Source organism: Cottoperca gobio, chromosome 11 (assembly GCF_900634415.1).
Source record: "Cottoperca gobio chromosome 11, fCotGob3.1, whole genome shotgun sequence".
NCBI classification, from domain to species: Eukaryota; Metazoa; Chordata; class Actinopteri; order Perciformes; family Bovichtidae; genus Cottoperca; species Cottoperca gobio.
This window is the reverse complement of record NC_041365.1, coordinates 18,027,584-18,044,255: the sequence shown is the minus strand read 5'-3', so window position 1 is coordinate 18,044,255 and position 16,672 is coordinate 18,027,584. Positions and strand designations below refer to the sequence as shown.

Below are 16,672 nucleotides of genomic sequence, written 5' to 3'. Positions count from 1 at the left end.
ACACATTAGAGATTTTTAGGCCCCAACGTTCCCTTAAAAACATCTAAAAATTCAGATGTTTTCCATCGCAAATCTTCCGCCCAACAGGGACCTGTAAAGCACATAGAATTACATCAGAGAGAAAGAAAGGAGGAGGAGGAGGAGAAGGAGAAAGAGAGGGAGGACAAATTCTTCAAGTATGAGAAAATGCTACAGCACTCCTCCCCTCCTTTTTTTTTCTTCTCTCTCTTTCTGTCCGTCCGCTCGTCCTGCTGTTGCTGCTGGTCAGTCAGTGAGAGTTTCACAGACAGCAAGTCATCTGAGCTCACAGCAGGTAAGATGCTTCTTTACATTCTCATAATGTTCCACTTTGCATCTTTCATTCATTTCATTTATAATCATTCAAGAGATTTTGAAACAAGTGCATTGATATTGTGGATATTGCATCAATATGCATAAATATATATGAATTAAATGTGCTTATTATTCAATTACAGCTGAAACAATAAGGATAAAAAAATCAATTGGCAGCTATTTAGATTATTGATTAATTGTTCTCTGAATATATTTGGACAAATTAAGCAACCTGAAGACGTCACCTTCACACAAATAATGATTATATGCAACTATATATTTAATATTCTGAATAATTCAACAGTATCCAATATTTCATCTGCACAGTTCATAAAATATATTTGTAGCACCACAGCTGATGAAAAATAGAAACTTTTGTAGAACTTTTGTGACAATTATTGTGTGTATAATTCCCAGTCTGCAAGTGGGATGAGTTTATTTCAGCCTGAACAATATTAATCAAACAAGACAGATTGTTAGAGGAATATCAAGAAAACATTATGATTCCTATAATAAGACAATCTGTATTGGAAACAGGTGAAATCCCCCCCGTTGGCATGAGATTTTGTTTTCTCCAGATGTTTTAGGAATGAAAAAACAAAATGAGAATTAAGGATGAGGATGTTTTAACTGCACTTCACTAACATCGTGGCATCAGGTGGTTTCAAAAGCTGTTAAGGCTCTTGCATGCAGGTGTGCATATGTTGAAATGTGCTGCACAGTGGATGAGATGAAAATCGGTGAAAATGTATGTAAAAAAACACAAACTTTGTTGAGTGACAGCTCTTCTTTTTCTTTTCCAAATGATTTCACATGTTGTATGATGTTATCCTCAGCCCGGCTGCTCAGACTTCAGTGCGTCACTGACACTCGTTAACAAAGGCGTGTAATGTCTGTTCATCATTACATCACTAAAAGCCAATCAAAGCATTCTTGATCTGCAATACAAATATGACCAAAAAGTCTAAAATCAAGGTCCAACTGATTTTTCTACCAGTTTACACCTGTCTTCCTCAGGGGATGGAGTTTGCAATTACTGAGTTAAAAGCTGCATTAAAAACTAGTAAGTGGACCTTGAGATAAGATGTTTTTGGGGGGTTCAAACTACTATTTCAAATGTCAAAACAAAAGTTCACTGGTTAATAGTCTCAACACATCACACCACAGTTAAGTTTGGGGATGGAGCTGCTGGGAGGGAGCTTATTATGGCTTCTGAAGCTCAGTGTGAACAGGAGGAATGAAAACCAGCAGCAGCGAGACAAAGTAAAGGTGAAGAGCAAGTGTGCCGTCTTTATGGTGCGTTCAGGGTTTCTATTGCCCTCCTGTGTTTTCTGAGAGGGTTCAACCGGAGCAGCTGGAGCAGCTGGAGCAGCTGGAGCAGCTGTCCCTGGCAGGTATTCCCAAGCTAATTGTTCCCATTGAAGTCAACAGAGATTGCTCACTAACGGGCCGAGGTTTACACAAACTGCAGATGCTGAATCCTCTTTCTGTCATATACTGATGGCCATTTGCATTTTTAATGAGGGAGAAGCAGTTTATGTAATTTTAAGAATTTTCAAAAAGGAAGAGAAAAAGCATTTTACACAAATAATTAGTATTAGTATTAGTACAAAATAACTTTCACCGTCTTTGCGCTATCATTTATTAGTTTCAGTTAGTCCACCACAAATATCTGCACATTCATACTTCCTGTACAATGAATCCTCGGACATTTCCTCCAGTGCCAACTTGGCAACTTTTTTGCCAACTTGGCGACTTTCCAAATCTCTTGCTGATTGTTTTTTGTCAAAAGCTACTAGCGACAAATGTAGAGACTTTTTATTTTGAGAAGTGATGGCATATTTCAATGTCAAACGACAACAACAACAAATACAAGAATCAATAATAAACATATTTAGGGTGTTTTTTACTCTTTTACTCTTTACTTTTTACTTTTTGTCTCCCACGACGTTGTTCCTGTCTCCTACAGCGTCCATTACAATTACATGCAAATAGCGGATTATGCAAATTAGGCGATGATGTCATTTAGCAATTTCTAGCGACTTTTAGGACAGCCAATAGCTACTTGCCTTACTGAGGAGTTGGCAACACTGATTTCCTCTAGCCCCTCCATGAGGTTGATTGTTATAGTTTTGAGTGAAATGTCTCAACAACTAGTGGATGGAAGTCTTGAAATTTGGTTCAGAAAATCATGTTGTGATGGCCTAGAGGTCTAGTGGTGCGCCTTCTAAAAAGGTTGGGAGTTCAATACCAGGTTGCCACCATTGTACCCTTAAGCAAGGTACTAAAACCTGAGTTGCTCCAGGGAGACTGTCCCTGTAGTTAGTTCAATGTAAGTTGCTCTGGATAAGAGCGTCTGCTAAATGACCTGTAATGTAATGTTGCCCTCAGCATCAATTGTGATCCTTTGACTTTTCTTCTGGTGCGTTCAGGTCAACATTTCAATTTGTTGAAATACCTGCAGAACTAAAGACATTCCCATCAGCCTCAGCTGTACTTTGTGTTTGGTGCTGATTCGCACATGTTAGCATGCTAACACGCTAAACTAAGACAGTAAACATGGTAAACAATATACCTGCTAAACATTAACGGACAATCTTTGGCCACAACATTGCCGGTCAAAACCCCAAAAAGCTACACTATTTGTAGCCACCAAGGCTAAACAAATTAATGTACTGCTAACGACACAGAGAAGCAATAAAAAGTATGCGCCTTGAGATTGCTTTTAGGTGCTTTACAAATAAAGTGTATTATTATTATTATTATTATTATTATTATTATTATTATTATAATATTATTATTATTATTATTATGTTTTCAAAGGGGAGATTGTAATTTGAAACCTCACCATGATGTGAAAATATATTTTCGTATTAACCAGCTTTGATTATAAACCTCTTTCTTGTGGGATTTGCTCAGGGACTGAATGTGTGCTGGAGGAAATGTCAGGGGGAAACTCTCTAACTCCAAGTGTGGCAATATTTATCTGTCCCTTGTAGTTTAATAATAACGTGGTGGTTTGTAGGGTTTTTCCATTTACTGTATAAAATACAGATGTAGGTCTCCGTGAGGTCACCCATACAGTAGATTTCTGAAGAGCTGTTGTGAAGCTCCATGTGGTGGCTCTGACCGTCGCCATCTTGGCAAGTGACAACACCGCATAAATCCCAGCTAATCCAAAAATGATCAAAGAGGTGGATCGTCGGGTGACACAGTAGAGCAGACAGCAGCTAGCGACCTGTGACAGCCCCCACCTGTCACTCAAAGTGGCCACGTCCTTAATTATGCATAACTTTAAGCATTAATATAATTTAAACGGTTGAGTTAAATATCATTTCACCCCACGTACAGTTGTGATGAACGGGAATATAAACTTTAGAGATCAAAACCGTGTTTAGTACCAGGCTGTAAACATGTTTATTTCTGTTGTAAAGTAACATGGGGGTCAATGGAGACTCGCTTTGAAGCAGCCTCACGTGGCCGTTTGAGGAACTGCAGTTTTAGGCACTTCCACGATGGCTTTATTTTTCAGCGGCAGAGGGTTTTCCATAAATATTATAAGTTTGACTATAAAATAGAGCAACATTTTGGCAAAGACAAGGCAGAGATGTGTAAGTTGGTTAACATGAGAAGTAGTGTCCAGTAGACATGTGTGAATGAAATGAAACCGTTTAATTTACAAAAGCAGCATAATATATAGCTTACTGATATACAGACTCGTTGTTATTAGAATGACAGATTTACAAATGTTGACTGTGACAGATTTGAAGTTCATTCATAGTCGGTTCATAAACTACTTTTAACAACAAACACGTTTATGTTGAGCTTAATTTTCCAAAGCAATCAGAATCAGCGAGGCTTAAAGTAGCTAAACCAATAAAACCTAAAGATCCATTTCATGAAACACTCTTCATACTAAATAAATAAACCAATTACTGTGTAACAAATAATCTGAATGATCAGCCTGATCCATCATCACCTTTCAGGTGGCGGCAACAGAAAACTGGCTGCATTTGAACAAATTACTCATTCAGACCAAGTTACTTTTTCCGCTGTGGTTTATTGGCCGACACGCTACACTGACAGGTCTGTACACAGCTAATGGCTCCATTTCCACTAATTGTGAGTCTACTGAGCTAACGTGGAAATTTAAGGTGGGTTTAAATGTGTGTTTCTGTGTTTGTTCCAGAAGGAGTACAGAGGAGAGACTGGAGGGAAAACGGCTGGTAAATGTCATCACCTCTGTGTGATCTGACGGACAGCGACCTCTTTCAGCTCCACTTCAAGTGCTACTAATTTGTCTATCTTTGAAGAAAATTAGCTTCAGCTCAGCCAAACAAACTGCTTCAGAGTCCCTGAGCAGGACACAATCTTTTCCCTTTTTCCTAAACAATCTGAAGAAGGTTTTTCCTGGTCTGACCCCAGCGATGTTTCCCTTTATCCCCTCCCTCCTCCTCGTCCTCCTCCCGACTGCCCTCCTCACCCCATCAACCTCCCATGAGTTACAGGTTAGAGGTCAAAGGACGCCGAGGGAAACAAAGCAGGACTCCATCAAGGTAAATCGATTGACAGGCTGGATTAATTGACATAATTTAAGAAATAATCTGAATTTCGGGACTATACGTATATTTCCTTCAACAAGTCGAGGCTTATCTAAACCTGCTGCTCACATATAAGAGACAGAGAAATGATGATGTTTCCTGAGCCTAATGTCAAATGTTTAATTTTATCATCTGGAAGTTACCCTCAAATGGGTAGTGAGGTGTATTCAGATAGAGATGCCACAGGGTAGAAATACTCAGATACAAGTAATAGTCCTGATTTCTAAATCTTAATTGAATTACAAAATTAGCTTCAAAACTCTGTTCAGCGTTCATCAGTGATGCTGGACAGTGAGACACTTTGAAGCTCTGGCTTATGGCCCCACAGACCCTTTGGGCCCCTGGGCCTGACCCTGATGGGCCCCTTTTACAGTTTACAGAACGATGATGGATGGTTATGTCACAACTTCATCCAACTCTTAGTATTCTTTCTGTTCTGTCTCTTATGTTAAACAAACAGCAGAGTGGATTTCATGTTCTCATTATTTACATCCTGCTTAAGCCTTTTTAATTATATATTCATGTGATGTATTTACTTACCTCGTGAATACAAAACAAATTGGAAATGTGACGTTTCCTGACTTCACTTCTTAATTATGTGCACAATCGGTCTGCTTGCAGTGGATTGAGGGATATTGGGGGTCACTGTGATACATCCGTTGTGTTCGGGTTAGGGTTAGGGTTAGGGTTAGGGTTAGGGTTACTCCAGAAGTGGGACACATTGTCACATTATCATTGTTACAGGTGGTGATCTCCGAGGGCTGCATCACTCAGGAGGATTCATCTGATGTCAGCCAGGGAGGTAAAAACCTGGAGTGTTTATTTTATGAATCATACACATTATCATTGTTTGAAAGAATATTGTCAACCAAAGTAATTTTTCTTACAGCTTCATCAGTACTGGTATGAGTCTGTCTCCCAGCTTTAATCCAATCTATTCATCTCTCAGGTAAAGAAATCGACCTGACACCCGGTTACCCTCTTGTCCTGACCCATAAGATCAAACTGATTCCGTTGGGTTCTGGTTCGGGATCCGGGTCTTGTGGTTGTGAGGCGGACTTCGCTGCTCTGCGGGAACGTCTGGAGAGGCTGGAGAGGGAGGTGTCGTCCCTCAGGGAGAAATGTGGAGGAGCTGAGGGAGGCTGCTGCACCTCCAAAGAGAGCAAAGGTAAAACGTGTTGTTACTTTAAAGTATTTCTCTCTCACTTCAAATAATTATGACTAAATAAGTGGCAAAAAACCATTGTGAGAACATTGGGCCTCATTCAACAATATCTTCCTAAATGTCTTCTTAAATGTGTTGTAAAGACAATTCTACATCAGAGTCATGCTTTGAATTGCTCCTGCCTATGTTCCTATAATGATGAATCTCATTGTCTTTGTAAATTGAAAGTCATGCCAGTTGATCCTAATTAGCATGTAAATGCCCTCTAATCACCATAAAAGGGCATGAGGCAGCAGGGCTGTGTGCACACAGACATTACAAATGCCCAAGTGAAAGTCCAAAGAGGACGGAGCATGGGACTACAAACTCATAACAAAGTGCTTTTGCAGGAAGTGAATCTAAACAATTTCATACTTAGTAGCATCAGCAGTGGATATAAAATAACACAGAGTAAGATGCAGAGGATGCTATTCCTTGTTCAGTGTTAGTGTCGCGTTTATTTATTTTAAAAGACCATAAGGCTTTGTAAAATAATGAAAATATATTTTTTAATATTAGAAATGACAAACATATTATTGTAATTTAAATCCTATATTATACAACTATAGAATTGATAAATGAAAACAAATTATTTTGCACAAACATGTCAGTGTTCTCTTGAGTTTGCATAGATTCTGTTCTTAAGAACAAATTCCAAAAAGGAAACATCGGTTAATGTCAGAATCTTTGAGAAAACTGTGTCGGTGGAAAGAAATTTCAACAGTTGATGAATGAGGCCCAATGTGACAATGTGCAGCTCCCCTCGGCTTTACAGAGCTTTAAAGTTAGTTTCAGCTCATTGTTGATCTGTCCAGCCCACAACTGTACTGTTCTGGTTCACTCTCACTGCTTCATAACGTCGTCTTCAGAAAAAGATTGCTGTAAAAACCTCTGTACTCTACCTGCTCAGCAGCAAACTGCAGACCGACACAGTCAGGGACTGGCTGGTGAACATAGTAGGAACATTTGCTAAAGAGACAGATATTTAACTCAGGAGGTGGTGGAGACCAAAAACAGAGGTAAAAGAGAGTGAATATTGGACTTCAGCAGGTGGACACAAGCACAAGCACTCGTAATGAATGATCATGATGCTCTGTCCCCCAAAACAATCAGTTATTGTAGGTTTAAAGTCCAGAAAAAATATCCTTTCCTTTCGTTTGTAAATGTTTGAGTTTAACTCTCAAAAACATCCTGTTCATGTGACATCATGTGTTTCCCCACCCAACTCAAAAACCACAGAAGAAAACAAAATTACAGAAATCTCTAATGTGAAATAAACAAAACTCAAAAGAGCCACCCTCAAAGCACTCCTCAACATGTTGTTGTAAATACAAATAATGTCTGTCATTTCTGCTACGTAGACCATTGTCTTAACAGACAGTAAAATACAGCTAAAATAACTTAATAAACAATAAATAGAAGCCAGTCCCTTAGAAAAGAAGATGGAGCATCATTTTGAAATACATAATGGGGCTGTTGAACCATAATGATCCTAAATGTTACCCTAACTAAGACATTTGATAGAATGATTGTGATTAGGGTTGGGACAACATAGATTTTTTTCCGCTGATTGGGATAAAAAACACACACAATAAGTTAATTGTGCTGGGTTACTATTATCAGTATAATCATAATTTCCTCACGAGTGACTTGAAAAAGCTGACTCGCTCACTATCATGGCAAGTGAAAAATAGAGCCTGGTTTAAAATACGGAAATTATCATGTAAGAAAGGAACGTCTTTATTTATTTTTTATCCTTTATGAACCTTCCAAATTATGTTTAACTTATTTAAGATTGTTTGTTTGTTTTTCACTAAAACGATGTTCACTAAAAAAGATGCGTATTCTGTCTGTAATGCAATACATAATATGTTTCTTGACAACATGGAAGGTAAAGGGATTACGTATGCTTTAGTGCCCTTTTAAGCGTTTGACGCATATTTTGATGATTAGTAGGATATTATCGTGAATCACAATTATTTTGGCAAGGTTAATCGCAACATAAATTTAACATAAAATTGTATTTTGCTCTAAAAAGCTAATATTAGCTTGATAATATTAGCTTGATAATATTAGCTTGATAATAATAGCGTGCTAATATTAGCATGGTAAACATGATACCTGCTAAACATCAGCAAAATGATCCAGGCAAGATATTCTGTTTGATATTATTTTATCTTATTGGCCTAAAGATGACGCTGGAGGAGAAATTAGAAGGGTCACCAAAAACAAATCCAAATAATATTCAAGTAGCTGATAATGTGATAAAATAAGCAACGGGGATTCATTTACAGGAAGATAATTAAAGACATGAACAAAAAGTGAAATAATGCTGCACTGGCCCTTTAAAATCTATTTTATGAATACGAAGCAGACCGTTTCCTTAGATTAATAACTGTTCAAATATAAATGAACACATGTTGGGTCTGACTCACAGTTCATGTATTTCTCATCTTTCATGTATTGCTGCTGTTACTCTTCATCACATTCAGTCACAATCTGCCTGATCGCCTGCACATGTCTTAGTTTCAGCCAACTGCATGAGTTCATATTACTTCACTGTTTCTGTCTGTAGCAGCTTCTCCTGTTCCACTGTCTCATCCTGCAGCACACACACACACACACACAAACACACACACACACACGCACACGCACACGCACACGCACACACAAACAAACACACAAAAGTTGAACATAAAAGAAGAAGAATTGAACTATATACATACATGAGAAAACTAAACAAAACAATATAATAATAATCTAAAAGGGCACTCTGCCAAGGCCAAATGTCCTATCCCAAAATGTTAACGAAAGTGAAAAATAATTTGTGTATCCAGTCCGTTATTTGGTCTCTAGTTTAAATAGATTCTTTGTTGGCCCATCGCTATACCCTTTAACCAAGTTCCATGAAAATCTTTTTTTTGTAATTCTGCTGACAAACACTCAAACATAACCTCAAAAACGACAAACCAGCAGCTGCAGTGGAATCAATATGATCAAAGTATAAAAAAATAATTAGCAAAATAACTCGTAACTAGTACAGTCGTCTAACAGTCGTAGTTAGGGTTGAGATATAAAGTACCTTTACCTCCAAAGTGTACTTACAGCAAGTACAGCAATTGAGTATTTGTTCTTGTGACTGCTGTCAGTTAAATGACTTTTGACAGATTCATGTTAGATTCAGTCCATCACTCACATCCTCCGTCAGAGTGGAGCCGTCAGGGACTGATCCCATTATATACTGGCAGAGCTGAAAGCATGAGCTAACTGTGTGTGTGTGCGTGTGCGTGTGTGTGTGTGTGTGTGTGTGTGTGTGTGTGTGTGTGTGTGTGTGTGTTTGTGTCTGCCCAGTGTGATCTCAGTCTCCCTCTCCTCCTAGTCCACATCTAATTAGTTAAAGCAAGGCTGCGTTGCACTCTAATGACAGAGGATTAGACCTCTACCTCCCACCGTCAAATACTAACAAGGAAGAATTTCTGTTCTAAATAATTCAAGACACATTTTTCAAATGAACTACCATTATTATATTATACTGCAGCAAACCAAAGCTTCTGTGACTGCCCTGGTGGAGGTCAGGATGAATTTTAGCTCCTTTGCTAGTGAGGAAATTGGAATACTAACACAACACAACAAACTCAAGAGCTGTTGTTTCCAACTTTATGGGGATTTCTGACACTTTAACAATCCACATTTTAGAATTATCTTTAGGGGTATGTGTGCTATTACATATATTATTTACAGATATAACATGTGTACATAAAGTGCAGAGTAGATGTCACCAGGACAGATATACCATAAATGTCCATATTTCATGAAAACACACATTTTCATTTTTGGTATCTACTCCATCTAAATCTGACATAACAATTTAGTGTTATATCACATTACAACATGACATATATTTGTATAAAAATCCTAGATGGAACCATCTCTGTGTCATTTCCCTTGTTTAACCCTTCTGTCCTCCCCTCGCCACTTTAGGTGCAGGTTGCTCCATAAAACCAGAGGTGGACGAGTGTCCCAACGAGTGCAGTGATCAGGGTCGCTGCGTGGACGGAAAGTGCGTCTGCTTCCCTGGTTTTAGTGGACCGGACTGCAGCGAGTCCAACTGTCCCGGAAACTGCAACGACAACGGGCGTTGTGTGAACGGACAGTGTGTGTGCGACCCTGGTTTCACCGGTCACGACTGCTTGCATAGAGGCTGCCCCGACAACTGCAACAACCGTGGCCAGTGTGTGAACGGCAGGTGTGTGTGCAATGGAGGCTTCACTGGTCCCAGCTGCTCGGACGAATCCTGTCCTGGAAACTGCAACAACAGGGGGCGATGCGTGAACGGACAATGTGTGTGTAGTCCTGGGTTCATCGGGCCAGATTGTTCCAAAAGAGCATGTCCTGATAACTGCAACAACCGCGGCAGGTGTGTGAACGGTAAATGTGTGTGTGACAGCGGATTTACTGGTGCAGACTGTTCCGAGAACTACTGTCCTGGAAACTGCAGCAGTAGGGGGCGCTGTATAAACGGAGAGTGCGTTTGCGATGAAGGATTCAGTGGCCCGGATTGCTCTGAAAGAATATGCCCGAATGACTGCAGCGATCGTGGCAGGTGTGTGAACGGTAAATGTGTGTGTGACAGCGGCGTCACAGGAGACGACTGCTCGAAAGACTCCTGCCCAGGAAACTGCAACAACAGGGGGCGCTGTGTTAACGGACAATGCGTTTGCGATGATGGATTCGCTGGTTTGGACTGCTCTGGAAAAGCTTGTCCCAAGAACTGCAGCAACCGCGGGAAGTGCGTGAATGGGAAGTGTGTTTGCGAAGTGGGCTTTGCTGGGCCGGACTGCGCCGCCAAAGGCTGTCCCGGTAACTGCAACAACAAGGGGAGGTGCGTCAAAGGAAGGTGTGTCTGCCGGCGAGGGTTCACTGGACCAGACTGCAGCCAGTGTGAGGAGGTCATGACCGGACCCAACTGTGATATCGGTGAGTCAAAGCCAACACATTACACAAACCTTAATCGAGACTGGAGACCTGTGTCATGGAGAGGGAGTCTCCATATACACCTGGTATTAATAAGTTATATCTGGTTATATCTACTATATTACACCTTGCATTAAAATGCATCTCGTCTCAAGATTGTGTAAGATATTATTTAACCTGATTACATTTACACATGGTATTAATATTTGTCTCCAGAGTCCACATTGAGATCTGCTTAAGATCAGCTGTTGTGTAGAGGTCATACAACAGAACTCTCAGACACACACAAGTGGTAAGTTAATGAATTATGATACATGACTGATTCACATAGAAATAGATATTGGACCTGTTTTTCATCAGAAACATTGTGGCAATAAAAAGTTTTAAATATTTTTTCAGACAGACAAATCAGGAGAAAGTGAGTTTTTTCACGACATTTTAAAAACTCCTCTCTGTCCGCCCTCCGCAAAGGAAAAAGATGTGCGAGCCGATGGGGATGTATCCAATTTTCCTATTATAGGCTTGTTGCTGATTTGGAACAGTCGCTCGCTCTCCATTACGTATGTCCGGCCACGTAGTGGTAGTATGTGAATTACACGTGTGTTTGATGTGGTCACAATGCGTCCCTGTCTCCGGAGGTGGTTTGGCCGATCAGAACACAATCCATCCTGAATGCGTTTTGATCGCATTTACACCTTCATGTGGTCAAGCACTATCCGATTGCATGCAATTACCCAGAATGCATTTTAATGCAAGGTGTAACTGGGTTCTTAGTTAGTTATAGAGTTAGGTGTCTTGAGCATGTGGTCGATATGTTCTGGCTGATCCGATCCCAATGCAGGAGCCTAACGAAGTAAACTTTTACTTTTTTTCTTAAGTAAAAGGAAGTACTATAAGTACTACACTTTATCTTTACTTCAGTATTTCCATTTTCTGCAGGCCCTTTTTTTTATACAAATATTTTCAAGCCCCCACCTACATGTTCCCACATAAACACACTTTCTGACACCTCATTTGCTTGCAAACTCCTGATAGTCAGGGGTGGAAGAAGCATTCAGATAAGTAAAAGAACAAAATGATTACCATCAACGTATAAGTAACTAAAGTACCAAAAGTGCAAGTATTAAGTTTTGTATTAGTGATCTGAATCTGCAAAGTAACTAATGATATTTAATTCAGTAAAAGTATAAAGTAGTGGAGTAAAAAGTACAATATTGGTTTCCAAAATGTAGCGGAGTAAAATTAGTATAGTAGAAAATGGAAATACTCGTAAAGTAAAGTCCTTACTTACCTAAAGTACTTTTTTCACTACTGTTGATAAATGGGCATTGAGCTGTTCTTGATCTTGAATCTTTGATCATACTGAGTGCCTGTCATGATTCATCCAACAACTTAGTTTCCATCAATGATTTCATCGTTTCTCCACATTTTACTGGAAGCACTCGTACATTTTAAACGTTTTCATATTGAAGGAATTTCCATTCACTTCAATAATGCGATGGATCATATGTGAGTGGTGCGAGTAAGTGTTGCTGTTTTGTTGTTGTTTTTACCATAAATAATGCGTAATGGCTTTCTGTGCTGAGGTCGACACAAGACACGTGTGTGAGAGTGTTAAGTGGTTTACCAAATGTAACCGCAACCTCTTATTGGAGCGAGCGGAGGGAAGGCCCACAATCTGAGTCCCATGGAAGACAGACTGTATGTTTCCATCCACCTGTTGTTATGCACATTTGGAATCTGTGCACAAATACCTGAACTCAAACAAACTGCACAAATGTTTTTTTTGCTGCAGGACTTGTACTTGTAGTGGAGTACTTTCACAATGTGTTAGTACTTTCACTGAAGTAAAGGATCGGAATACTTCCTGGTTACTGGCCTCCAGCCACTGCCATTGCTCTGCATCCACCGGTTGTTAAAACAAAGGTCATGACCTCAGAAAACATAAATACTAATACTAATACTAATACTATTTCTATATACTACTATATTTATTGTTGTTTCAAAATCTTCAGAATCTTCAAAATTGATTTAGCATTTTATTGCACCTTCTTTTATGGAGTTTGCGTAACATTTCTCAAAAGTTTCTAAATGCATGTGTGAGCGTGTGTGGCCACATGACCCAGTGTGTATGTGAAGAGCATGTTGGATTTAAGTAACTGGTTTCGGGAAACATGACGTCAGGCTCTCGGTGAGCAGTGCATTTTTCAGCACTAACTTTATGAGAAACTTGTGCAGTAAAACAAACCTGTGAATTATTATCGAGTACGCCTTCACTGTGTGCAGTCATGCATCAGCTGTGTGGCTGTGCCAGGCGGACAGCTGCGTGTTGGCAGCCTCACACACTGCCACATGTTTCAATCTGGGCTTTCTGCAACTGCACTTTATATACAGTGAAGTATATGAATCAATAGGACAATGAGCAACTGCACTGTGGCGGAAGAAGTACGCAGAGCTTGTACTAAAATATAAGTATCAATTGTAGAAAACACTTTTGCATTTTATTAATCTATGATAATACATCATCATTTATATATTTTTATATTATTCATCTGAATCTAAAAAGTAACTAAAGTTATCAAATAAAGCTGTAAAAAATTAAAATATTTGGAATGTATACAGATTGGACCCTCTGGTGGGCCGGTTTTGGCCCGTGGGCCACATGTTTGTTACCCCTGCTTTAATGGGAATGGAAATATTAAAATAAATCTGATTATTGTCCATAACAGCATAATTGTATGAACATCAACATACACATGTTTTAATTCTATATATATATTTCTCTCTCTCTCTCTCTCTCTCTCTCTCTCTCTCTCTCTCTCTCTCTCTCCAGTCATGTCGGGGGTTTCTCAACTGAGCACCAGGGACATCACAGACACGTCTGTCACTCTGCTCTGGACTCCACCTGGCGTCCAGTACGAGAGCTACCACCTCACCTTCACCAGCCAGGTACAAGCACCCTGATATACTGTAGATGAAGTTTTTTGCCTCAGTAAGTGCGCCCATTTATTTGCATCATGACTTGTTTGTATCCACAATCCATGTTTGGGGGCATTGTTATGCCTTTATAAACAGACAGTAGAGACAAAACAGATGGGTAATGACATGCAGCACAGGACCAGGGAGCTCCAGGGGTATTGGGCGGCAACCTCAACCCCTAGACCCTCACGGAGCCAGATAGTTTTCACTTTGTCTTTCTATCATTAAAAAGAACCGTTGAAGGACTCACACTTCAACACTTGCACTGACACTGTTATACTACACTATACAATATCTAGGGGTCTTTCTCTGAGCTTCGAGTCCTAAACATGTCATATTGTGCTCTTCAACTATTTCTACCCGCAGGTTTTGCTTCACTGCAATCTGTTTTTGGTTGACCACCTCACAGTTTTTCTGTCTTTTCAAAAGACAACAAAAAAGCAGAAAACTGAAAAAGTAAGTTAAGATTCATAAAAGTAAAACGGATCAGGATTTAGATTTTGGATCCATTTCTTTTTGGAACAAACGAGAAGCAGACAAACACACAAACATATGTCAGACACAAACAGATACAGATACAAATAATTCAGACAGCAGATGTGTTTGGCGACTGATGATGTTGAGAGGAAAGAACTTTGGCGGAAGATCCTCAGAGAGCTTTAAAACAGGACGATGAGGTCTGCAGACAGAACCTTAAAACCGCTGCGCATCACCTCAAACAACCTCTACTGTGTCACAAGATTAAAAACAAAACAGTCTGACCTTCGACCTGCAGACAATACGACCTCAGCTCTTTCTCTGAAGCCGTTTGCTTTCAAACTAAAACTCTGTACAAAAAAAGGAAAAAACGGTACGCAAACAGGACCTGAAGATTTGCACAGATGGAGAAAGTCCCATTTAACAAATCTCCAAGAGGAATTGTTCAAAGAAAAAATCTTAAATTGAATGCCAGCTTGGATATGATCAATTATGTGTGAGGGTTTGGATAAGGATGTTGTTTAATTATGTATCTTTTCCATGACAACGAGGATCACTATGAAATTCCCACAAAACCCTGAAAAGACTTCAGCAGCTCTGTGATTAATTAATTCATGATTCATTAATGCTGCTCCAAGTGTAAACTGGAGCAAAGTGACTTGAAACTGAAGCCCATAGTCTCTAGAAAGGGTTCAAAAACACTGATATGATACTGAATATTAAAGGTAACGTAAACACAAATACATTTGTATTTTTTAGGATCATTTTAGCTACTTTAATTGTCATCCACCAAAATATGAGCGTACACCTGTTGTAAATGTAAAGTTTTAACAAAGTGTCACAATCACAAAGTAGGAAGGTGTGATGAATTCAAGTCATTTCTGTGTTGCAAATATAATTTGAAATATAAATGATCCTGATCGATGTCAGGCCCGCAGAGGTTCTCACCAGACTTTATTTCCATGACGAATACTAAAAGAAAACCTGCCAGTAAATGAAAGTTAATACTCAGGAAGCATCGAGTAACTAATCCGTGTCTTCCTTGGAAAAGAATATTGACTCCTTTTGGTGATGTTTGCATCAAAATGCCAAGTTTAGATATCCTGACTAACTGTTCCATCGTTATCCAAACTCAGCAGCTCCAGATCTCACGTGTTTGTGAAAAACACTTGAGATTTCAGCCCGTCGGCACTCTGCACTGCTGCACCTACATGAAGCAAAGCAGGAGTCCATGCACTCGAGACTTTCCACTGTGTGATGGTCTTCATGCTTGTTTCATTGAAAGTCACATTCTGCACACAACAAGGAGATCAAATTAGGTTTATCGGACAGTTAACATCAACATTCACATCAATCGTGAATAATCTGGGTTTTAAATGATTATTAACATAAATGTGTATCCTGATCTGGATGTTGATCATAATTCCTGTTTGTTTAGCCGAACATGAAAATGTTTGTGCTCACAGATCAACACTGCTGAAGATTTACATGAGACACGAGAGCTGCAGTCACAAACATTACCATGCACACGTCTATAAAAGCATCATGGACATATAAGATGTTTAGTCTGCCGTCTCCCTCGATCCTCTTTGTAATGAACCCATTTGAAAGTGTCTCGTCTCAGTGGGATGAGCTCCGACGGAAACACTTCATCTTCTTTCTTTCATTTCCTACATCGCTCCTCTTAAACCACATATTTATTTTCATCCCTCCTCCAGGAACCTGAACAGGTCATTGAACGGGCAGAGCGGGTGTGTCGTTAGTGACAGCGTTAGCAACACAAACAGCATCAAATCATCAGTCTCACTGGTTGTGTTGCACAAACAGAGACTGTAACATAGCAACCACCAGATCACTCAGGTGGTCATTAACTACTCTAACAGCAAGAATCGTTCACTTGTAAAGTAGCTAAAGCTGTCAGATAGATGTAGTGCAATAACAAGTACAATATGTCCCTGTGAGATGTAGAGTAGAAGTAGAAAATGGCATGAAAAGAAAAGACTCAATGTTAAATGTCCTCACATTTCCCCACTGAGACTGAGACTCCCCTCCGCCTAGTTTCCACCAAAATATCTGCTCTTGCAATACAATATTTGCTCATAGT

The 16,672-nt window shown here is 39.5% G+C and overlaps 1 protein-coding gene across 2 annotated transcripts in view; it reads left to right on the top strand.

The window, feature by feature from the left end:
* Positions 1-255: 255 nt before the first annotated feature.
* LOC115015899 (tenascin-X-like) overlaps positions 256-16,672 on the top strand; it is a 42,929-nt gene continuing 26,512 nt past the window's right edge. The window contains exons 1-7 of one of the 2 annotated variants that reach the window (XM_029443517.1): positions 263-313; positions 4,320-4,419; positions 4,523-4,889; positions 5,679-5,736; positions 5,884-6,102; positions 10,120-11,115; positions 13,946-14,061. In XM_029443517.1, coding sequence (XP_029299377.1) covers positions 4,761-4,889; positions 5,679-5,736; positions 5,884-6,102; positions 10,120-11,115; positions 13,946-14,061 — 1,518 coding nt within the window. In that variant the 5' untranslated portion in view covers positions 263-313; positions 4,320-4,419; positions 4,523-4,760. Of the gene's footprint in view, positions 314-4,319; positions 4,420-4,522; positions 4,890-5,678; positions 5,737-5,883; positions 6,103-10,119; positions 11,116-13,945; positions 14,062-16,672 lie in introns of both variants that reach the window. The other variant, XM_029443518.1, reaches the window with a different exon arrangement.